We start from the raw sequence: 25329 nt of genomic DNA, 5'->3' as shown, positions 1-25329 counted from the left end.
CTACAGGCATGTGTGCCACCATGCTCAGCTATTTAAAAACAATTAAAAAAAAAAACAAAAACAAAACAGGTCTCACCATGTTGATGGGCTGCTCTCAAACTCCTAGTCTGAAGCAGTAATCCTGCCTCAACCTCCCAAAGTGTTGGGATTACAAGCATGAGCCACCGTCCCTGACCATCTTTGGATTCTTGTTTAAATTTTTATATTAACATCACTAACCACATTTTGCCTTATGAGGCAGAATTTAGAAATGTTTGTGTTTATTTCCTATTTGGACTGAGAGCTTCTGGAGTTACAGGGACTGTCTTTAACCATCTTGAGATTGATAAACACTTTCTAAAAGGGCCAGATAGTAAATATTTTATGCTTTGCAGGCCACATTATGTCTCTGTTACATCTTCTTTTTAAAACAACTTGTTAAAAATATAGCAGGCCTTACAAGGCTGTGGGTGTTATAGTTTGCTGACCCCTGAGCACAATATTTAAAGGTCAGGTTTTGAAGTAAGACTGGGTTTTCTGTATCTTAGTGGCTGTACTCCCTCTGGCAAGTTACTTACCTATATAAAATGTGGATAATAAGGTATAGTGAATATTAAATGAGATAATATATGTAATGTTCTTATCACAGTAATACAGTATGGTACACTAAATATTAGCTATCACTGTAATATTATCATGATCACGGTGCCTGAACTGAGCAGTACTCAATGTTTATTGAATCAAAGATATCCAAAAAGACACTCATGTACACATACAACTCAGATTTTATATAAGAAAATGCCTTATTTAATCTACAGTTTTAAATGCAAAAGTATTTTTTAACTTAGTTATTTTCAGTTTTAATGAAAACATTAGAAATAAAAATCTTTAAAGTCTTTAATATTAGAATAATTTTAATCAATGCAAATATATGAAGGTAAAGGTCTACCGTAATAAGATTATAAGAAACCAAGAGGATTAATTCTAGTGAAATTTTGTTATAAACAACAAGGCCATCATATTTTAAAAACATTCTTCAAACATTTCCATGCCTATTACTTCATTTGCTCTTCACCAGAAACCTCTGAATCACATAGATAAGGCTATATTTTATTTGATAGATTCAGAGGGAAATTAAAAATTTTCCAGGACCATTCTGCTTATCATAGGCAATTTAATTAAAAAAAAAACTGAGTAATGAGTATTGGCCAGTATTATTAGGCAATGAGGAGGCAAAAATAAATAGGACAAGCTTCTTAAACAACTCACAATATAGTCAAAGAAACATGAAAATAAACTTTAAATACAGTGAAAACATGGGGTCAGTTGGAGGAAAATATCACAAAGGGAATGATACTAAAAGATAAATAGGATTTCATGAGATGAAGTGGAGGAAAGATATTCTCTAGAGAGAAGGAATTACATGTACCCAGTATAGCAGTAAAAGCAGACAAAACTTTCAAGGAATAAATTTGTAGGTGGACTGGTGAATTATGGAGTGCAGGGCACATTTTGAAAAGTAAGGTGTTTATGTGAAAGGGCATTTCCTATATTCTAAGCAAGAAGTTTCTATACACTAAGCAGCCACAGAAGGCTTTAGGAAAGGAGAGAAAGTCATATTTGGTTTTGAAAATATCATTCTGATGGCAGTGTAGAAGACAGATTAAAAGGAGGGGGATTCTGAAAGCAGAAAAGATTTTGAAATAACTTGTCCATAGAGGGATTAGGCATATGTAGGCAACTTAAAGAAACGTATACTTTCCTATGACCTAGCAATACCACTTCTAGACGTATGTAAAGCTTTCTAATCAACATGCTGTGAAATATTTGATGGCTGATAAAAATTTAAAGTATAAAGAAATAGATCCATATATTACTGATTGATTTTAGACAAAGGCACTAAGGCAATTCAAATAGGAGAAGTTTTCAACAGATAAGGCTGGAACGACTGAATAAAAACATGGAAAACAATGACCTCAACCTTTAAGTGACACATAAAAATGAGTACTAGAGGGATTATAAACATAAATGCAAAAGCTAAAACTATAAAGATTCTGGAAGAAAATGTAAGAGAGTATCTTTAGGTCATCTATCTTCTGCCACTGGCAATCCTGATTCTCAGGCCTTCAGACTCAAACTGGAACCTACACCATCAGCCCTCTAGCTCTCTGGGCTTTTAACAATAATATACTACTGGCTTTCCTGGGTCTCCAGCTTGTAGATGGCGGACCATCAGACTTGATAACTGTGTGAACTAATTATAAGGTACTGACCTTACAATAAATCTTTCAGACTCTATCTCACTATATATCCTAATGGTTCAGTTTGTCTGGAGAACCCTGATTAATACAGTGGGCCATATAGTTTCTGCTGCAACCATTCAATTCTGCCACTGTAGTGTAAAAGCAGACACAGACAACACATTAACAAATGGGCATGAATGTATTCTAATAAAACCTTATTTACAAAAGTAGGTAGGGGGCTAAATTTAGTCTGAGGACCATAGTTTGCCAAACCCTTTTTAGAGCATTAGATTTTATATGTAACACATTGTCAGAGACCTCTGTAGCTTTGCCACCGTCACCCAGGTGATAATATGGGCAGTAAAAATAATTTTTACATATAGTATAACGTGAAAAAGTTTGTAAGCACTGCCCTAGGGAAACTAATATATATACGCAAAGAGATATGCATAAAAATACTCACTATGTCACTCTTTATAATGGCAAAAACTTAAAATAATTTACATGTTCACCAATGAGGCAATATATAAATCATGATACAGATGTACAAAAATTACAATCGTTGAATGAACTCAATTTCCATTATTAATGCATACATAAAACAAATGGGTGCCTCTAAGATGGTCATTTATGACAGGCCATAAAATATTAATCTTCCCTCTGAAATAGAGACATCACATAACTTATAAAATGTAAATATCATATTCTGAATTCAATCTAGGTATTATGTTTCCAAAGAATGCAGACAGATTGCTGTATAGATTCTAATATCTCAATTTGGGTGGCCCCATAGTTGGTACTGGATCTAATCTAGAAAAGAGGAACATAATGCCTATTTTTTGCCAATGTCGTATTATTAATTCTAAATTATATGGAGCAAGATTTGCCAGATGTAGCAGCAGAAGCAGCTATTTAACCTACTCGCCAACTCCTACACTTGATTTCAGTGAACACAGCAAGACGGGCAGTGGCAGCAAAAAAAGAAAAATACTGGCGATTTACTCTTTTATCAACTGCTTTTTTCACCATGCCTAAAATCCCACTGAAGTGTTCTAGTTTATTCCTAGCCAGACCTAGATATACTATATTCTCCCAGAATAATAGCTTCAAATATAATATACAATACTCAAAACCTGGAGAGGACAGGACCATGCTACAGTGCTTCAATACTATGTTTTTGGTTGCTTACATAATCTCTGCTGGTCAGGCATTATGTACCTCCTTCTATTCAACAGACAGGTACCATAGGGATGTTTTCTCAGTCAAAGGCCCTCACTTTTACGTATTTCTAATATTCAGATTCTTAGAATTTGCACAATTCCATTGCTAGTGTTTAGGAAAAAAAGACTGGTCTGTTTAGCGTTTAGAAAAAACAGGAAAATCCCCTCTCTACTTTTAGGTAAAAGTTACTTAGAAATTATCACCTGGGGTATGTTCAGATTCCTAAGCATTAGCTCCCACTGAGTAGTGCCTTCAAAGGGGCCTATTTTTGTTTCTCTTAGTATTATATACACATTAGAGCTCTAAGACTAAATGGTTTATTCCTAGTACACCCTCTACTCCCAGCCATTGTCCTCTCAACTTGGAGAGCTTAAGAAGACTAATTGAAGACTGTTCTGTAAGGGAGGTTCTCTGATTGGGGTCAGTGACGGCTCTACCTAAGAAGGAATCCCTGTGCCAGAAACGAAGAGAAACTGGTCAGCTCCTTGATAGGAGCATATTTTTGATGCCTAATCAGTTTGGATACTGAGATTTTACTGGGCAACCTAAATAAAACCCTACAGAAGTGGAGAATGATTCTCATGTGGGCTGGGGAAGCTGGGGACCCAAAGCTGGCTCTCCTTGGGAGGACTCATAGACAAAAAGCTATCAAGTAGCTCGGAGTTTCATTAATGTGGACCATTAAAGTTAAAAGAAGGCCTGCTAAAATTCTATAACCCAATTATGCTATTATTGCTATTTTGCTTTCTTCCCGTAAAACTAAAGTGGTAATAATAATAACATACGGTGATTTAGAATATATAAAGCACTGTCAAATATATTATCACACTGAACGCTCATAACAACTCTGTAAGGTACACAGAACAGGGAGGTTAAGGGACACTACCCAAAGTCACACAGCTAATAACTTCTGACTCCAAATCAATGACAATGATCTGTCCTGGTAGATGATGTTCTTCTTCATTCTTTAAGAGCCCAGCTCATGCATCTAGTGAAGTCTCTAATTCTTGTAGCCAGAAACAATTTTTCTATACTCTGGTGGCCCACACGACTTTATACCTCTCTTATGACACTACCTTTTTTACGTTTACAGAGGTATGGTTCTCATGATACTAAATAACAAGGTCCTGAAGGGTCATCTTTACATTCTCCATGGCATTTAGAAACATTCAAATTTTTACTGAATGATTAGTGCACTTCCTGTTTATGATAGAGATCCATTTATTTTTTAAAAGAAACTTTATTATTAGAGAAACATTACAAATAAAAATGTGCCCATTACGTATACCTAATGCAGTATTTGTTGAAAGTTGTATTTTTCAAAAGCAAAGTTAGACATCAAAATCTGAACAAGAATGATAACTCTAATTGTAATGTATGTTTTGGGAAAATCAGTATGACTTACATTATCACTAGTAGCAATTTTTTGCTTCTAGGGAATATAACCTGCATTAAGTTTAATGGCTACTTATAATAGCAGGCTAAACTTAAATTGAATCAAAGGGAGGACCTCTTCAGGAAAAGGTGGAGGACTCAACTCTATTTCTTTTCAATAATTGCTAAGAATATTTTTGATCCTTGTATTTTGGGAAGCAAAAGAAAGGAAGGAAGCCTGATACCAAAGTACCATGTAAGAACATCTATGATTCTGTAATTTGCTTTTGACCTTCTGCTAAAGGCAACAAAAATGCATGACGAAGAAAGTCTATGACTTAAATACATACACACACACACACACACACACACACACACACACACACACAGTCTTTATTTCCACTGGAACCTAATGTATAAACCACTATAGAACTTTCTTACTAAACAACATCCTTTTGGAAGGAAAGGAATATGTATAATTCCACTAAAGATCATGGATTTTATTATTTCCTATTCTATGAAATTAGCCTACAATTTATATAACCCTGAGGAAGGAAGATAAAGAAATTATAGATTCACATCATATCCAGAGCTCTTGCATATAAAACTAAACAAAAGGGATAGGATGCATTCTTGACTTTCTTCAAAATTTCAATAATTATCTTGTTTGTAGAATCACTCTAATGTGATTTGCTTAACACGTTTTAAGCAAATAAGACTCTGTTATCAAAATGCAACTAAAAGATTGCAATCTTCTTTTTCTATGGTTTGATGTTTGAGTTGAAGGTGACTGAGACTCAAAGACTCACATACATGTCTAAGGAAAACAGAAAAACTCAAACACTTAAAAAAGGAAGAAAGGAAGGGAAGGAGGGAAGGAAGAAAAAAGAAAGGGTGGGGAGTGAATCAGGAGACTACTAGCTCATGTTAGAAAAAAGGTTATTTACTTTGTAATGTAGCTCCACTAGAATGTTTAAGACACGACTCAATTTGTAATAATTTAATTTATACCAAATCTTTGTGAAATACATATATCCTGATAGGTATATCAGTATTTATAAAAACACTGATAATTTCTGAATGGTTATCAAGGCTATGTGGCCCAGACATCCCACAGGAAATTAAGAACACCTGGATTCTATCTCTAGGTCTAACAATCTTAGATAGGCTCCAAATAGACTTTAGGGGATTTTCCAGAAACTTTTCCAATGAAATGATTTGCCCTCCACAGGGACGTTAATGCTAATTATGTATTGCTTTTTCCTAAATCACACCTCTTTTTATCTCTGAACTCATTCTTCCAGAACCTTTTCTAAAAAGGGAAGAATAAATTGCTAAAAAGATTCATTCTTAGCAATAGACTATTTTTTCAAAAACAAAATCTTAACTCAGTAACTAAGTCCCCCACCCTTGCTGAAGGGTAATGTTTTGAAATTGGGATGGGGATATGGGGGAGATAGGTTTTTATCTCTTGTATTACATTTAATGTGCTCTGGTCAAATGCTTGGCACTGTGTAAATAACCTAGAAGATGTAGGCCTTGATGCCATATGAAGTCTCTGTCAAGAGACAGCTAAACGACTCATAGAATGCTGTTTCTTAAAATTTTCCACCAAAATGCATTCTCTATCACTAGATCATCTATTCATTGAATTATCACAAGGAATCCATGTGGAAGAATCGGGTCTACGTTGTGTAGTTAGTTCAGGTTTAGGAAACATCTTGTGGTGTAAAAAAGTAAATTGATCATTTCATCATCAACCTTAGGACACGTAAACTATTAGGAATAGACATGGCATGTACAGGTGATGGGAAACATTTTGATTACTTTTTACTGGAAGCATCATCTTTAGTATTTTTCTTCACTTAACCATTTCACTTGCTACAAAGGATATAGTTTCTTCATATACAAACATAAAATAATGCAGAAGTAAAACAGACATCAATCTATAATACGGTATGATGTAGCTATGAAATGATCTATGTACATACTAATTCCTGCACTGGTGGACACACTTGAACAAGAATTACTAAATTCCATCTGCAAGGACATCATGTCAAGTGTGTATGAACAATAATAATTTCACAGTAATGGTGACAAAGGAAATATCCCAAGATTCTTTGCACAACTCAATGACAACAGATATAGTTGATTTATGACTAACTGAAGGACTACTGTCAAGAATTTTATTAGAATTCACTAAGTTCCTCTAATTCTTGGAAATATGTTCAACAGTTTCTTTAAAGGGTACATATATAATGTAAATAAGCTAACAGAAATTGATGGCGGCCATCCTCTTCATAAAAACAAAAAATATTCTAAGTTTAAAAGAAATCTCTTTTCAGATATAAGATTGGTATCCAAATTATTAAAATTATTTAATTCCTAGATATTCCAGGCAGTTTCTATGCCTCTAATCATCATTTTGCTAGGTAAGGTGGTTGGCATGAGTTTATTGATAAGGACTTAGATTGGGGGTATGCAGAAGTGAATGTGCTAACCAGAGTTCTGGCATTTATAAGTTGTATGACCCTGGATAAACCATTTAGCTTTTACTAACCCATTGATTCCAGATGAATAAAGAAAGGATGATTTCTACATTCTCTTAAGTTGTAACATTAAGAAATTCTGAATGTTTGAAATTCAAGCCATTTTATATTTTCATACCCTGTGGTTGCCACTACGGACCTCAAAACATACAAGTAAGGATTAAATATCAAACAAAACAAATAACCACTTGTAGCACACAGGCAGGACTAAACTATATATTAAACCTGATAAATCTGGTAACTTTTCACTTTTCTGACTGCCACCCAAAAAGTTTTCTCCCCCCAGAACCAGAGAAACATAGTTTGGCCCTGGCTATATATTTCCACAATCAAAGAAGTTTAAATTGAACTAAGTCCATGAAATAAAAAAAGTTAGTTGTAGTGGGGCTCGTAGAGTTACTTTTTCTGAATGACAAATTTAATATCTTCCTAACCTTTATAACTAATCTTTTGGCACTAGTTATGAAAAGTACAGACCAGATCAGCAGAAGATATAACCTTAAAACTAAAGCTTAACTAGGTTCTAGATAAAGAGGTTCACCTTAAAATTTGAAGTGAGTTAAAAATGAAAAAATATGTTGATATATAAAACATGGCTCTGTATCACCCTATAGAAGACAAAAATCACAAGATAATACATTTAATCTATATAGGACCTTTTGCAGAGCAATTCAAAGTATTTTATTGAAAGTACTCAATTAAATTTCATGACACTTCTGCAAAGAGTCAGATACTACCTATATTTTTTTTTTCAAAGGAGGCAAAAGAAATGAAGGAACCAAAGTTACTTTGCTGATGTCATAGCTTCCTATTTCATATCTAGTATTGTAGCTTGTGGAAAAAAGATGTTTAGCCCCATGATAAATGATACTAACTGAAATGCCTCAGGTTTTTAAAAATGTTGGACTTCCCACAAGATGTGAATGTACAGAATGTGTACTGTCTTGCTTAGCATTTATCCTGATCACTTAATTCAGTATCTACCACACTGTAGGCACTCATTATACATTTGTTTAATGAATAAAGGCTATTCATAGTAGCTAAAGATTACTAGATATGAGTTCATATATCAGATACTAAGTGCATTACATATATTACTTCATTTAATCTGCCAACAATTCAATAAAGTAAGTTATTACTCTTCATTTTACTGATAAGGAAACTAAGACCTAGCTTAAGTAACTTGTCCGAGATTACAAAACAAGTCACAATTTTAACAAGGAAGCCCAACTTTAGTTCTTATTTAAAGATCATGATTGTACAAAGAAAAGCACTAGGCTAGCAATAAGAAACTCTTTTCTGTATTTTACTCCATCACCACTTCCTTGGCGAGGAAGGAAATTTCTTACTGATCTTTCTATCTGCTTGTAATACCTAATATAGTACCTTAGTCACATTACTATTCATTAAATGTTCCCTGAATACAATTAAAAACACATAAACAAATTAGGCTTCATTGTCCTCGACTGCAAAATGAAGATGAAGTTACCAGCAAGGTCCACCTCTGTGGTTCTCAAAGCATTATGGTCCCTACACCTAAAACTTTTGTCATAAATTAAAACTCTCAGGCTGCATCCCAGACCTTCCTTATCAGAAAATGGTGTTTTATGAAGTCTTCCAGGTGATTCTCATGTATCCTAATGATTATTTATCCAGTTTGAGAATCACTGAATTACTTTATATGATGATTATTTCATATTAAAATGAGTTCAATAACATGAAAGCATCCTACAGAGTGAAAGACATAGCATTATTATTAAAAGATTAAATTATGCTCCCTGAAAAAAACTCAGTGATTTTGCTAAATTCACATAAAACCAAGCATCAGAAATGAATTACCTAATAAATACTTTAAAAATAAGATACTGTTCTAGATTTTATCTGGAAAATGTGTAGTATTCACAGATCCAGAGGAAAAGACAAGTATGTTCCATGAAGGTCTACCTCGAAATCTAATGATTTGGTAATGAAGTGAATCATTCCAGAGATCTCACATGCTGCACAGGTTCCTTACCTGACCAGTGTCCGGTGGAGATGCCAGATCTGTCTGTGCATGTCTCACTTACAGGCCTAAACACAGTCTCCCATCCACCAGTAGCATAACGCCAATTCTGAGATTCTAAGATGAGTGTTCGCTGGGTGCCATATGCAATCATGAAGCAGTAGACCACATGATGGAGTTGACAGCCATAGCCACAACCTTTGTTGATATTACACACCAGCTTCTTGGCTTTGCTGCAGTCCTTGGGATTCTGTCAGGGAGAAAGAGAAAGTAAAGCTAAGCTATATAGAGAGGTCAACCTCTCTCTTTCTTTTAGCTATTAGTTTCAGTGGTACATGTGCAGGTTTGTTTTATAAATTGTGTGCCATGGGGGTTTAGTATACACCCCAAGTAATAAGCATAGTAACTGATGTGTAGTTTTTTGATCTTCACCCTCCTCCCACCTTTCACCCTCAAGTAGGCCCTGGTGTCTATTACTCTCTTATTTGCATCCATATGTACTCAATGTTTAGCTCCCACTTATATGCTGCTGCAAAGGACATGGTCTCATTTTTTTAAAGGCTACATACTATTCCATAATATATATGTACCACATTTTCTTTTTCCAGTCTACCACTGATGGGCAACTAGGTTGATTCCATGTCTTTGCTATTGTAAATAGTGCTGTGGTGAACATATGAGTGCATGTGTCTTTATAGCAGAATGATTTATATTCCTTTGGTTATATACCCAATAATGGGATTGCTGGGTCAAATAGTAGCTCTCTTTTAAGTTCTTTGAGAAACTGCTGAACTACTTTCCAGTGGTTGAACTAATTTACATTTCCACTGGCAATGTATAAATGCTCCCTTTTCTCTGCAGCCTCACCATCATGCTATTTTTTGACTTTTTAATAACAGCATTCTGACTGTTATCTTATTCTGATGGCATGTCACTGTGGTTTTGATTTGCATTTCTTTCAGGATTAATGATGTTTCATACTTGTTGACTGTGTATACGTCTTTTGAAAAGAGTCTCTCATGTCCTTTGCCTTTTTAATAAGGTTGCTTTTTGCTTGTTAATTTGTTTAAGTTCCTTATAGTTTCTGGATATTAGGCCTTTCTTTCATGGCTTGCAAATATTTTCTCCCATTCTGTTGGTTGTCTATTTACTCTGTTGATAGTTTCTTTCGCTGTGCAGTAGCTCTTTAATGAGATTCTAGTTGCCAATTTTTGTTTGTGTTGCAACTGCTTTTGGCGTCTTCATCATGCAATCTTTTTCAGAGCCTATGTCCTATAGTATTTCCTAGGTTTTCTTCTAGGGTTTTTATGGTTTTAGGTTTTACATTTAAGTCTTTTACCCATCTTGACTTAATTTTTATGTACAGGGAAAGGGAGAGGTTCAGTTTCAATCTCCCGCATATAGCTAGCCAGTTATCCCAGCACAATTTATTAACTAGGGACTCCTTCCCCCAGCTTGTTTTTTTTGTCAGCTTTGTCAGAGATTAGAAAGTTGTAGGTGTATGACTTTATTTCTGGATTCCCCATTCTGTACCACTGGTCTATGTGTTTTGTACCAGTACCATGCTGTTTGGTATGGTGGTACATGGTACTGGTTCCATGGTGTTTGGTGCCCATACCATGGTTAGTGTAGCCTTGTATAGTTTGAATTTGGGTAATGCAAAGTCTCCCCCTTTGTTCTTTTTGCTTAGGATTGCTTTGGCTATTCAGGCTCTTTTCTGATTCCATATGAATGTTAAATCCGTTTTTTTTTTTCCTGTCATTGGTAGTTTGATATCAGGGAATAGCACGGAATCTGTAAATTGCTTTGGGCAGTATGGCCATTTGAACAACATTGATTTTTCCTACCCATGAGCCTGGAGTGTTTTTCCATTTGTTTGTGTCATCTCCGATTTCTTTCAGCAGTGTTTTATAATTCTCCTTGTAGAGATTTTGCACCTCCCTAGATAGCAGTATTCTTAGATATTTTATTCTTTTTGTGGCAATTGTGATTAGGATTGCATTCCTGATCGAGCTCTCACCTTGGACATTATTGATGTATAGAAATTGATGTATAGAAATGCTACTGATTTTTGTACATTGATTTTGTAGCATGAAACTTTGCTGAAGTTGTCTGTCAGATCTAGGAGCTTTTGGGTAGGGACTATAGGATTTTCCAGGTGTAGGATCATCTTGCCCAAAAAGAGAGGTAGTTTGACTTCCTTCTTATTTGGATGCCTTTTAGCTTTTTGATATGCTGATGGATTTGGCTTGCTATTATTCTGTCGAGGACTTTTGCATCTGTGTTCATCAAGGATATTGGCCTGATGTTTTCTTTTTTTCTTGTGTTTTGGCAGGTTTTGGTATCAGAGGGATGTTGCCCTCACAGAATGAGTTAGGGAGGAGTCTCTCCTCAATTTTTTTGGAATAGTTTCAGTAGGAATGGTCTTCTTGTATGTGTGGTAGAATTTGGCTGTCTGGTCCTGGGCCTTTTCTGGATGGCAGGCTTTTTGCTACTGACTCAATTTCAGAACTTATTGAACTGTTCAGGGTATGAATTTCTTCCTGGTTCAGTCTTGGGAGGTTGCATGTTTTCAGAAATTTATCTGTTCTTAAGTTTTCTAATTTGGGTTCACAAAGGTGTTCATACTAGTTTCCGATGGTATTTTTGTATTTCTGTGGGGTTGGTGGTGATGTCCCCTTAACTTCTCTTTATAGGTGACAAGTACCAAAAATCGTAAAATAAGCCAGGACTGATCTAGCATGTTTCTTATTTAGGAAAGAATCCTGCTGGATTGGATTTCAATGAATCCAATGAAAACTGTATGTACATATTTAAGGCGATTACAGTGAAAAGAAAGTTACTTAGAAAAATCTCTAAACAAATGTGAAATTGGGCAGTTACATTAAAAAAAAATCTTTTATTTTTTCCTTTTTTAAAAATTTTAAGTTCAAGGGTACATGTGTAGGCTTGTATACAGGTAAATCTGTGGGTTTGTTTTTCAGATTATTTTGTCACCCAGGTGTTAAGTCTAGTATTCATGAGTTATTTTTCCTGATCCTCTCCCTCCTCCCACTCTGTACCCTCTGATAGGCCCCCAGTGTCTGTTGTTCCCCTCTACATGTTCATGTGTTCTCATCATTTTGCTCCCACTTATAAGTGACAAAATGTGGTATTTGGTTTTCTGTTTCTGTGTTAGTTTCCTAATGGCCTCCAGCTCCATCCATGTCCCTGCAAAGGACACAATCTCATTCTTTTTTATGGTTGCATAGTATTTCATGGCATATATGTACCACATTTTCTTTATCCAGTCTACCATTGATGGGCATTTAGGTTGATTCCATGTCTTTGCTCCTGTGAATAGTGCTGCAGTGAACATCTGCGTACATGTATCTTTATGGTAGAATGATTTATATTCCTTATATCCAATAATGGGATTGCTGGGTCAAATGGTAGTTCTGTATTTAATTCTTCAAGTAATTTCCACACTGCTTTTTACAATGGCTGAACTAATAATTTACACTCCCACCAGCAGTGTATAAGTTCTTTCTTTCTCTTCTTTATTACTGTCTTTTACTTCTTTCACTTCGTCATTCAGAATATGCAAATGCAATCATCTCTGAATTCAAAGTTACATACATCGATATCTTTAGGAAAAAAGTAAAACAGTCCATTTATTCCAGGAGCATTTCAGCATTCTGAGCTTATCTTCTATGATGAAACTCAAATTATCTTAAAAGAAAAACTTTAATTTCTCTATTAATTCCATCTATCTCCACAATTTTATATATTACAACAAAATCTACTTTTTCATTATGAAGTTAAAGCCACCAAGTAAACAGATACCTGAATTCAACAATTACAAAATATCAGGCATGGAACATTTTTTAAAAATCGTACTTGATGATAGCTATCAGCCATTTTCACAACCAAATGTAGAACATGCTCTACACTGGCTCACTTTAGAAGTATTATGCCACTTTTTAATTGGGAGATCCAGACAGCGAATGTTTAGCTAACATGATAATTTCTTTTTTTTCCATTCTAAAGTTCAACTCTGCTTTAATTTGGACAAGCTATTGCTAAATTATTCCTAAGGCATCTTAGTTCTTCCCATAACAAAATTAGTCTGAGAAGTTTTCCTAGCTGTTTTGTCTACAAGAAAGAGGATGGGTGACTCTAAGAACAGAATCTTTTATCCTACATAGAGAGAGGCAATGTAAACCAGTTCTCAATTTATATGAGCCTTAAATAATGCAGTCACCAAACACTAAATCTAAAACTACTTTCCAGGGATATCATCTGTCCTGTCAAGCAGAGAGCCCTAGAAACAAAAGCTGCAATCTATAAAATGATTCCAAAGGAAAAACTGAGAAGGGTAAATACGAGTTACCTCCAGAATAGGTCCCTTTCATATTCAAATACATCACAGCAAGCTGGTCTTTTTTTTTTTTTTTTTTTGGGAACAAAGCAGAATGCGTACCATCAAGAACTTTAGGAAGAGTTAAGAGCCTTTATGAATCAGAGAATCCTGATAAAATTCAGCAAGATTTGGTCAATACTGCTTCCAAAATCAAGTAGCAGAGTTACTGATTCTTTGAGACTATGAACTCATGGCAGACTCCTAAAGCAATAAGCATTTTCACACTTGTTGCTACAGCCACAACAGATCTGAGAGAAACCGAGGAGTGTGGTATCAAGTGGGAATGGGAGATCTTTGACATTTAATTTCTGTACAATATTAAATAAGAATCTTGGGAATAAATAATATTCTCAAACTGATCCAAAGCTTTATTACTGACTCAGTTTATCAAAAGAATGGACAAATAACATAGACATTTTTCAGATTTTCATGAGAAATAGAGCACTTGAATATCACTAAAATTCATATGAATGAAAAAGAAAATGTCCTACACATCTTCTTCAATAAACCTTTTCTTTTAGAACAGTTTTTAGATGTACTGAGTTACTGCAAAGACATTACAGAGAATTCCCATATATCTCACACCCAGTCTTCCCTACTATTACTTCTTACCTTAGTCTTTTTTTTTTTTTTAAGGAAAAAAAGAGTGAAGGAACATAATAATTTAAACATCTGACCTTTAGTTTGGAAACTACGGATTTTCTATTTAAAAGAAGACTCTCATCTGCATGTAAGCAAGTTTATTCACTGTGTTAAGAGTTTGATTAGAACCTAATGCTTTGAGCACAAGAGCTGAGACCTAAAAGGGCAATCTGTAAAAGTGGCTTAAATCATGATGCTTAGTGTACCTCAAATCAAGCTAAAGATAGACTATATTAATCCTTTTCTGTTTAGCTCATAGGGGACACGAAGAAAGGGGAAAATCCATTATGCTTGATTCTGAAATGAGAAAGGTATATACACATAAGGTAATCAATCGAAGATTCGAAGGGTAATAAGAGAAAATCAATGACTGTACTGAAAACAGTAAGTGAAACACTGAAATGGCTCAGAGCCGCAGTCCAATTTTTTTGCCCAAATAATACTTAAAACTCTAGAAAATTCAAAATAACTTGCTCATGAAAGTTCTAGAAAAAGGCAGAAGACACTAAGGAATAGAAAAGGCATTTATGTTCGTAACACCAGATTAGGTTTATCAGAGTACATATCTAGAAAAAACAAGTAGATATTTCTAAGGTAAATGGTGATGATTAAAAAAATAATAAAGCAACAACTGTGAAATGAACAGAGATTTATTCTGATGAAAGGGAACTTTATAGAAAACCCCTATTCTGAGCTAAGCCTTTGTTATCCAGCATTGTTACAGAATAGCAACAAATATAAAGAGATTTATGGGACTCTATAAAAGGGATATACAGCCACAGTTTCATAATTTTCAAACTTCTTACCAAATAGTGCTTGTCAGTTACCACTGATCCTAGTTTTATACTATCCAGTTGATGTCTGCAGAAGACTTGAAAATGTGTCACATCCATGAGCAAGATATATAGAAGAGTCTCATTACTAAAAGAAGCTTTACTTTAAACCATAAACATAATCAATTATGTTTTATGAGATTCTTGTATTTGTGGTCTACTTAAAAGTTAGACTCACCAATAGGCAGATATATTCTAGTTCCCTGCAATAACGATAATTTGAGTTTTAGAAATACAAGGTAAATTTGTGAAAATTACTTAAGACAACATTCTCTAATGAAAGAACTTCGATAGAGAGGTTACAGATATGATTTTGTTCTAATGAAGGTTCTGTTATGAACTCAACTGTGTGATCTGCCTTCAATTGGTTAGTTTAAAACAGACACAAAAATTACCTCCCTACACAACCTCTTCCCTGTTCACTCACCCTTCTTTCATAGAGCTACTCATAAGGCTAAATAAATGAGATGGTGTATGCTCAAAATTAATTTGAACATACTTCTTATTTATCCTCATAATCTTAAGGGACATTATTTCACACTGAATAAATCCGGTTTTGGTTTTTTTTGTGTGTGTTCTTTTTGTGTATTAGTGTTGCAAGGTAGCCCAATCATGGGTCTTTACATGCTAACAATGTTATGTAACATTTTTGTGATGGTAATTCATCAGTAAAGCTGTTACCATAGTACATACTAACCAAAAAATAAGGATTTAAGATATAACAAGATTCTTCTGAATTCAGTTCCCTTTTTATTTTCTTCAATTATTATTATTATTTTTGAGACAAGGTCTAGTTCTATTGCCCAGGCTGGAGTGCAGTGGCACAATCATGGTTCACGACAACCTCTACCTCCTAGGCTCAAGCCATCCTCCTATCTCAGCCCCCCCGAGCAGCTGGGACTACAGGCACACACAACCACACCCAACTAATTTTTGTATTTTTTTGTACAGACGGGGTTTTGTCATGTTGCCCAGGCTGATCTCAAACTTGTAAGCTTAAGCCATCCTCCCACCTTGGGCTCCCAAAGTGCTGGGATTACAGGCGTGAGATACCACTCCTGGCCCAATTAGTTTCTTTTACACTATCTGAGGCATTTCATCTGACACTATTAGTTTCCAAGAATGATCCAATGATACTATAAATCAACAATTGGGAATGATAATTGAATTACTAAGCCTCTAACCAAAATGGTATTTGAAGAAAAGCAGTAGTCCTTAGAAATAAATGATTACTAATTCAGTAAAGGCACCATCATAATGCTGAAATATTTTAGTCTCTTATTTAGGTTAAAATATAAAAATAGTCACTGTTAGATATATTTCCAATTAGGACACCAGGTTAATTTCCACTATGCTAAAAAAGAAAAATTTTCAATCAACTAGTAAACCAAAGACATTATTCTATTACTTAGGCACCACTACTAGGATTTAGGGGTTTCCACTGTCTCCACTTAGTAAATTAGTAGCAATGTGGATTACACAATATTACAAAATAGTACTGATTTTGTACTAGGACTATTGACAAATATTTTTGTTAGGACTATTTACAAATATTTTTCCTACACACCAATAAAACCAACTTCAGAATACAAATTTTCTAGCCACAATGTAATTTCCCTCACCTGCCCAGAGTTACAACTGACCAAAAACATTGCAGAAAAAGGCTAAATTAACAACAAAGAAAACATTAAGTCAATATAAACTGGACGTAATATCTCCAGCCCCCTTGTGAAAACAGTAAATGCTGAATAACCATTAGTTCAACTGAATTACATCTACAGAGACAAAGGGGATGTCAAGTCCATAGTCACAAAAATAAATTAACAAGTGGCAAACCAGAATTTATGATTCAGGTCTCTTTACCCACTGTCTACTGCCCTTATCTACTTCACCATGATGTCTTCAATGCAAGATGGAGCAAGAAGTCCAGGCTCAAAACATCTAGTGGCTATTTCTGTAAACTGAAAATTAAGAATGAGAACCCCAGGAGAACCTTCCAGCTCTTCTCTAAGAAATACCTTCTGTTGGAAAAGTCAAAGATAGCTCCTATTTCCAATGAAGACAGCTCAGTAAAAACCAAAAAAAATGGGTCAGGCCAGGTGAGTTAAATTTTACCGTGTTCTTTGTCTGCTCTAATCAGAAGACTAACAGTTTTTAATTTGTTTGTTTAAAAAGATTTCCAATATCTAGCTTTGTGTTCATAACAAAGAAAGTATTCATTAATAGTGTGGCGAAAACATTTCATTATATTAGAAAAAATCTGATTTTATTTCTCTAAAATTATTTTCAAAACCAAGGAGAAAAGATAATGAAGCAAATAAGAGAGCTGAAGTACTGCACTGTGGTAATTAAAATGAAGACTCTGGGGCACAGTTACTAACCATGAAAGAGGCATTTAAAAAGCATTCTCACTTTTGAAAGCCAAGACCGGAAATTATTGTCTCTTAACATATTAAACAAGAATATTCCCATAGCAAAGTTAAGACTGTACTAAGGTGTCCTTTCTACCCCTCTAGTAAAGAACAATCTGTTCCAAGTAGTAAGGACAACACAGTAACTCAGGCCCAAGTAGTTTACCAAGTGCTTCAGGAAATCAATTTCCCTGTGGGTATTCTGTAAAATCTAAGAGTGGAAACTTAAGGGAGGAAAGATACCGAGATACAGAGTTTATCGAATGAAAGACTATAGTAAAGGCAGATAGTTACTATACAGTCATAGAAGAGGAAAGCTTACCTTGGTAAGTAAAACCATATTTAGCTTACTTAAAATAATACATTTTAAAAACTTTTGCTTCTTTACCTGTAAATCTCTACTGAATGCCTTAAAGCTGTTTTTAAAAGATGGGAATTCCATAAATCCAATAGAAAGCAACAAACAAATATGGGGCATTTCCTCCACTGAGAGTCTTCAAGACAGTATTCTTTTATCTCTGGGAGTTCCAGGTGGTCTCTAGAAAACCCTCAACTTAGATTCAAGAGACTCGCACACCTGAATAAACTTGGTAATATTTTTCTGCTATCAGAAGGGCCACAGAGGAAAGGCAGATAATTAATGACACATATTCTCATTGAAGAATATAATGCAAATAAAGCTACCTCCAAGGATACAGAAGAAAGTTAAATTGCATGAGGAGCCAGCTTCTGCCAGTCCTATATAAATGCACCGAAAATGTATCTTCTCAAGCACCTCAACTTTTCTCTGTAAGTTTATACCCTGATTCCCAGGTCTCAGAACCAATTTAACTATTGAGGTTATAAGAGCATGCTTACAAAATTAAGACTGAATGTCAGAAAGGTCCTCCTTCATCATTTTAGTTGACAGGATTCATTAGGCTCTCTTTACTCAAAACATATCATCAAGTATGATATGGTGCTCTTTTTAAAAAGGGAAGAAGGGAAAAGAAGAGAGGAGGCAATAAGATAGAAAAAAGGAGAGTTGGGAGGAAAATAGAGGGGAAGGAAGGAGGACAAGAGAAGAGGACAGAAAGGGAAACAGGTAGAAGAGGGTAGAAGGGAAAAAGGAATAAAAAGCATGCCTATGAATGGTTAGCCCTATCTTATGATACAGGATTAAAAAGTGAAGTTATCGCTTCTTGGCCTTTCGGCTAAGATCAAGCGTAAAAGATGAAGTAGTTGCAAAAGGGAAACAATGGTTGAAACTGTTCAAAACTGTGCAAAAGCTGCTGCAAATGTTTTGTTTTAAATAAAAGTCAGAGTTTAAGTGACACCGTTTTTGCTGGTTCTTCCATTCTGCAAAGGACCATTCTCCTGGGTAGTGCTGGTTCTTACAGCACTTGTCTATTCACTGACTTTAAAACCAAACCATCAAGAACAATTAGATCGGATGTCAAATCTGGATACCTCTTCTCCAAGACAGAGTCTTTATCTCATTTCTCCATGCAGCTAGCCATATACGAAAAATACACTTTTAGCTGAGCATGAATTTTTTTGGAATCCCAGATATTATTATTTTTTTAATGGAAAAAAAAATCTGAAGACCACTTTTCTCAACTACCTCAATGAACAGTATTGTAACCAGCTCATTTTATTCTCTTTACTCATCAAAAATTTTTAACATTGTTGCCAGTTCACTCTAATGATAGTTTCTTTTGCTGTGCAGAAGCTTTTAAGTTTAATTAGATCCCATTTGTCTATTTTGGCCTTTGTTGCCAATGCTTTCCGTGTTTTAGTCATGAAGTCCTTGCCCATGCCTATGTCTTGAATGGTATTACCTAGGATTTCTTCTAGAGTTTTTATGGTGTTAGGCCTCATGTTTAAATCTTTAAACCATCTAGAGTTAATTTTTGTATAAGGTGTAAGGAAGGGATCCAGTTTCAGCTTTCTGCATATTGCTAGCCAGTTTTCCCAACACCATTTATTAAATAGGGAATCCTTTCCCCACTGCTTGTTTTTGTCAGATTTGTCAAAGATCAGATGGTTATAGTTCTGTGGCATTCTTTCTGAGGCCTCTGTTCTGTTCCATTGGTCTACATCTCTGTTTTGGTACCAGTACCATGCTGTTTTGACACCAGTACCATGCTGTTTTGATTACAGTAGCCTTGTAATACAGTTTGAAGTCAGGTAGCGTGATGCCTCCAGCTTTGTTTTTTTTTTTTTTTTTTTTGCTTAAGATTGTCTTGGCTATGCGGGCCCTTTTTTGGTTCCATATGAAATTTAAGGTGGTTTTTTCCAATTCTGTGAAGAAAGTCACTGGTAGCTTGATGGGAATAGCATTGAATCTATAAATTACTTTGGGCAGTAAGGCCATTTTCACGATATTGATTGGGGAAAAATTTTTGCAATCTACCCATCTGACAAAGGGCTAATATCCAGAATCTGTGTACAGAGAACTTAAATTTACAAGAAAAAACAACCCCATCAAAAATGGGGTGAAGGATATAAACAGACACTTTTAAAAAGAAGACATACATGCAGCCAACGAACATATGAAAAAATGCTCATTATCTCTGGTCTTTTGAGAAATGCAAATGAAAACTACATTGAAATACCATCTCACACCAGTTAGAATGGCGATCATTAAAAAACCTGGAGACAACAGATGCTGGAGCGGACGTGGCGAAATAGGAATGCTTTTACACTGTCGGTGGGAGTGTAAATTAGTTCAACCATTGTGGAAGACAGTGTGGCGATTCCTCAAGGATCTAGAAATGGAAATACCATTTGACCCAGCAATCCCATTACTGGGTATATACCCAAAGGATTATAAATTGTCCTATTTTAAAGACACATGCACACGTATGTTCACTGCAGCACTGTTCACAATAGCAAAGACTTGGAACCAACCCAAATGTCCATCAATGACAGACTGGATAAAGAAAATACGGCACATATACACCATGGAATATGATGTAGCCATAAAAAAGGATGAGTTCATGTCCTTTGAAGGGACATGGATGAAGCTGGAAACCATCATTCTCAGCAAATGGACAGAAGAACAGAAAACCAAACACTGCATGTTCTCACTGATATGTAGGTGTTGAACAATGAGAACACATGGACACAGGGAGGGGAACATCACACACCAGGTCCTGGGGGGTGAGGGGCTAGGGGAGGAACAGCAGTGAGTAGGAGGATTGGGGAGGGACAGCATTAGGAGAAATACCTAATGCAGATCATGGGACAATGGATGCAGCAAACCACCACCATGGTACAAGTATACCTATGTAACAAACCTATATGATCTGCACATGTACCCCAGATCTTAAAGTATAATAAATAAATTTTAAAACAATTTTTTTAACATTGTATTTTTATTTTTACTTTTCATTTTGAAATAATTTAAGATCTACAATAAACTGCAAAAATAGTACAGAGTTACTGAACTTCATGGTGTACCTTCCAAAAAGTTTTCCCCAAGGAAAACATATTACTTAACCATAGTACATTATCAAAATCAGGAAACTGACATTACACAATACTATTAACTAAACTACAAACATTTTAAGATTTTACCAGTTTTCACAAGCACTCAGATTTTCTAATGTATACACTCATGTAACCACCACCATAATTAGGATACAAGCTGTACCATCAAAACAAAGAAACTCCCTTACACTTCCAATTTAGAGGCAGACCTTAATGTCTGCAACCCACTGACCTGCTCTCTATCACTATAATTTAGTCACTTTAAAAGCATTATAAATGGAATTAGATAGTAGTTAACCTTTTGAGATTGGCTTTTTACCACTCAGCACAATGCTCTGGAGATCCATCCAAGTTGTGTATAATAGTTAATTTCTTATTACTAGGAAGTGTTCTATTATGTGAATTATACCACAGTTTATTTACTCATTGAAGGACATTTGGGTTGTTTCCACTGTTTGGTTATTACACACTAAGATGTTACACACATGAGTGTACATGTTTCTGTGTGGATATGGGTTTTCTCTAGGATATACAGGAATGTGATTACTGGATCATATTGGTAATTGTATGTTTATAGGGAACTACCAAACTGTTCCCTAGAATGACTGTACCATTTTATATTCTCATAAGCAATGTATGAAAGAGCTGGTTGTTCCACATTCTTGGCATTTTTTCTTTTGCATTTCTCTAACAGCTAATAATTTTTGAACATTTTTTTCATGTACTTATTTGTCACCGGTATATGTCTTTTGCATAGCTGTCTGTACAAGACTTTTGCCTATTTTCTAACTGGACTGTAACTAACTATTGAGATTAGAGAGTTCTTAATACATTGTCTATACATGCCTTTGTTGGACGTATGATTTGCAAAGATTTCTCCCTGTCTATGGCTTCTCTTTCACCCTCTTTAACAGGGTCACTGATAAATCAAAAGTTTTTTTTTTTTGCATTGGGTTTTTTTTTAATTTTTATTTTTTGTGAGTATATAGGAGGTGTATATATTTATGGAATACATGAGGTATTTTTACACAGGCATACAATGCATGAAAAATCACATCAGGGTAAATAGGGTATCCAACCTTTGTGTTACAAGCAATCCAATTATACTCTTTTAGTTATTTTTAAATGAAGAATTAAATTACTGTTGGCTTTAGTTACCCTGCTGTGCCGTGAAGTAGCAGGTCTTATTCTATTTTATGTACCCATTAACATGTTCCCTCACCCCGCCCCCCAGAACTAATCTTCCCAGCCTCTGGTAACCATCATTCTGCTAACTACATGAGTTCAATTTGTTTTAATTTTTAGCTCCCACAATTAAGTGAGAACATGCCAAGTTTGCCTTTCTGTGCCTGGTTTATTTCACTTAACATAATGATCTCCAGTTCCATCCATGTTGTTGCAAATAACAGGATCTCATTCTTTGTTATAGCTGAATAGTACTCCATTGTGTATAGATACCATATATTTTCTTTGTTCATTCTTCTGCTGATGAATGCTTAGGTTGTTTTCAAATCCTGGCTATTGTGGAAAGTCCTGTAGTAAATGTGGGAGTGCAAAATATTTCTTCAATATACTGATTTTTCTTTTTGTTATGTACCCAGCAGCAGGGTTGCTGGATCATATGGTAGCTCAATTTTTATTTTTATTTTTATGAGGAATGTCCAAAATGTTCTTCATAGTAGTTGTACTACCTTACATTCCTACTAACAGTGTATGAGAGTTCCCTTTTCTCCACATTTGTTATTGCCTGTCTTTTGGGTAAAAGCCATTTTATCTGGGGTGAGATGATATCTCATTGTCAGTTTTTAAAATTTGCATTTATCTGACAATCAATGATGCTGAATGCCTTTTCATATGTCTGTTTGCCATTTGTATGTCTTCTTCTGTCTGAGAAATATCTATTCAGATCTTTTGCCCATTTTTTGATCAAATTTTCCTAAAGAGTTGTTTGAGCTCCTTTTGTATTCTGGTTATTAATTCCTTGTCAGTTGGGCAGTTTGCAAACATTTTCTCCCATTCCTTGGGTTGTCTCTTCACTTTGTTGACTGTTTCCTTTACCGTGCAGGCAGAGGGTCTTAACTTGATATGATCCCATTTGTCTATTTTTGCTTTGGTTGCCTGTGCTTATCGGGTATTATTCAAGAAATCTTTACCCACTCAAACCAATGTCTTGGAGAGTTTCCCCAATGTTTCCTTTTAGTAGTTTCATAGTTTGAGGTCTCAGATTTAAGTCTTTAATTAATTTTGATTTGATTTGTGTATATGGTAAGAAATTAGACTGGCATCTAATTTCATTCCTAAGCATACAGATATCCAGTTTTCCCAGCACCATTTATTGAAGAGACTTTCCTTTCCCCAATTTTAAACTCATTTCCATTTATTGAAAATGAGTTTACTATAGATGTATAGACTTGTTTCTGGGTTTTCTATCCTGTTCCATTGGTCTACGTGTCTGTTTTCCTGCTAGTACCACACTGTTTTGGTTACTATAGCTCTGTAGCATAATTTGAACTCAGGCAGTGTGATTCCTCCAGTTTTGTTCTTTGTGCTCAGGTTAGCTTTGACTATTCTGGGTCTTTTGTGATTCCATATAAGTTTTAGATTGTTTTTTCTATTTCTGTGAAGAGTATCACTGGTTATTTTAATAGAGATTACAATGAATCTATAGATTACCCTGGACAGTATGAACATTTTAACAATGTTTATTCTTCCAATCCACGAACACAAAATATCTTTCCATTTTTTATGTTCTCTTCAATTTCTTTCATCAATGTTTTATAGTTTGCATTGTAGAAATCCTTTACTTCTTTGGTTAATTTCTTGTTACTTAATTGTATTTGTAACTATTGTACATAGGATTACTTCTTAAAATTTGCTTTTCAGATTGCTCACTGTTAGCATATAGAAACAACACTGATATTTGTGTGTTGATTTTGTACCTGCAACTTTACTGATTTATCAGTTCTAGTACTTTTTTTGGTAGAGTCTTTAGATTTTTCCAAATATTGAACTATATAGTCTGCAAACAAGAATAAGTTGATTTCTTCCTTTCTAATATGGATGCCAGTTATTTCTTTCTCTTGTCTGATTACTCTAGCTAGAAATTCTAGTACTATGTTGAATAACAGTGGTAAAAGTGGGCCTCCTTGCCATGCTCCAGATTTTAGAGAAAAGTCTTTCAGTTTTCCCCCATTCAGTGTGATATTAGTTGTTGGTCTGTTGTATATGGCTTTTATTATGTTGAAGTATATTCCCTTTGTACCCAGTGTTTTGAGGATTTTTATCATGAAGGGATGTTAAATTTTATTAAATTTTTTTCAGCATCAATTGAAATGATCAAACGGTTTTTGTCTTCATTCTGTTGACATGATGTATCACACTGACTGATTTGTGTCTGTTGAACCATTCTGTGTCCCAGCAAAAAATCTCCCTTGGTCATGATGAATGGCCTTATTTGTTTTCAGTCTAATACTTCTACCAATTATTGAAAGAAGGTGTTAAAGTCTCCAACTATATTTGTCCATTCTCCTTTCAGTTTTGTCAGTTTTTGCTTCATGTATTTTAAAGACCTGTTAAGTGCACATGTTTAGAATTATATCTTTTTGGTAAACTGATCATTTTATTATTGTTATATCTTCCTTTGTCTCCTAGTTTTTGTTTTCCTTATTCTGAAGTCTACTCTGTCCGAGATTAATATAGTTGCTCTATCTTTCTTTTGATTACTGTTTGCATGGTATATCTTCCCATCATTTTAATCTACCTATTTTTCTCTTTCTTAACTGGTATGTTTAGATCATTTGTATTTACATTTCATGCAATTATTGACATGTGGGGATTTAGTATACCACTTTATTGTTTTCTTTTTGCTCCCTTTGTTTTTTGTTCCCATTTCTCCTTGCTTGTGCATAATTGAAACTTTTTTTAGTATTCAATTTTGATTTACTGTATCTATAGTGTTTTTTTTTTTTTTGAGAAGGAGTTTCGCTCTTGTTACCCAGGCTGGAGTGCAATGGCGCGATATCAGCTCACCGCAACCTCCGCCTCCTGGGTTCAGGCAATTCTCCTGCCTCAGCCTCCCGAGTAGCCGGGACTACAAGCATGCGCCACCATGCCCAGCTAATTTTTTGTATTTTTAGTAGAGACGGGGTTTCACCATGTTGACCAGGATGGTCTCGATCTCTTGACCTCGTGATCCACCC

At 35.0% G+C, this 25329-nt stretch overlaps 1 protein-coding gene across 7 annotated transcripts in view; it reads right to left on the bottom strand.

Annotated features, from left to right (window-relative positions):
- FUT8 (fucosyltransferase 8) overlaps positions 1-25329 on the bottom strand; it is a 320765-nt gene that overhangs the window by 53140 nt on the left and 242296 nt on the right. For all 7 annotated transcript variants that reach the window (XM_017534019.2, XM_017534018.2, XM_037740462.1 and 4 more), the window contains one exon: positions 9381-9618. In XM_017534019.2, coding sequence (XP_017389508.1) covers positions 9381-9618 — 238 coding nt within the window. The remainder of the gene's footprint in view (positions 1-9380; positions 9619-25329) is intronic.

Source organism: Cebus imitator, unplaced genomic scaffold (assembly GCF_001604975.1).
Source record: "Cebus imitator isolate Cc_AM_T3 unplaced genomic scaffold, Cebus_imitator-1.0 Scaffold83, whole genome shotgun sequence".
NCBI classification, from domain to species: Eukaryota; Metazoa; Chordata; class Mammalia; order Primates; family Cebidae; genus Cebus; species Cebus imitator.
The sequence above is the reverse complement of the archived record's forward strand: the minus strand, read 5'-3'. Positions and strand labels throughout refer to the sequence as shown.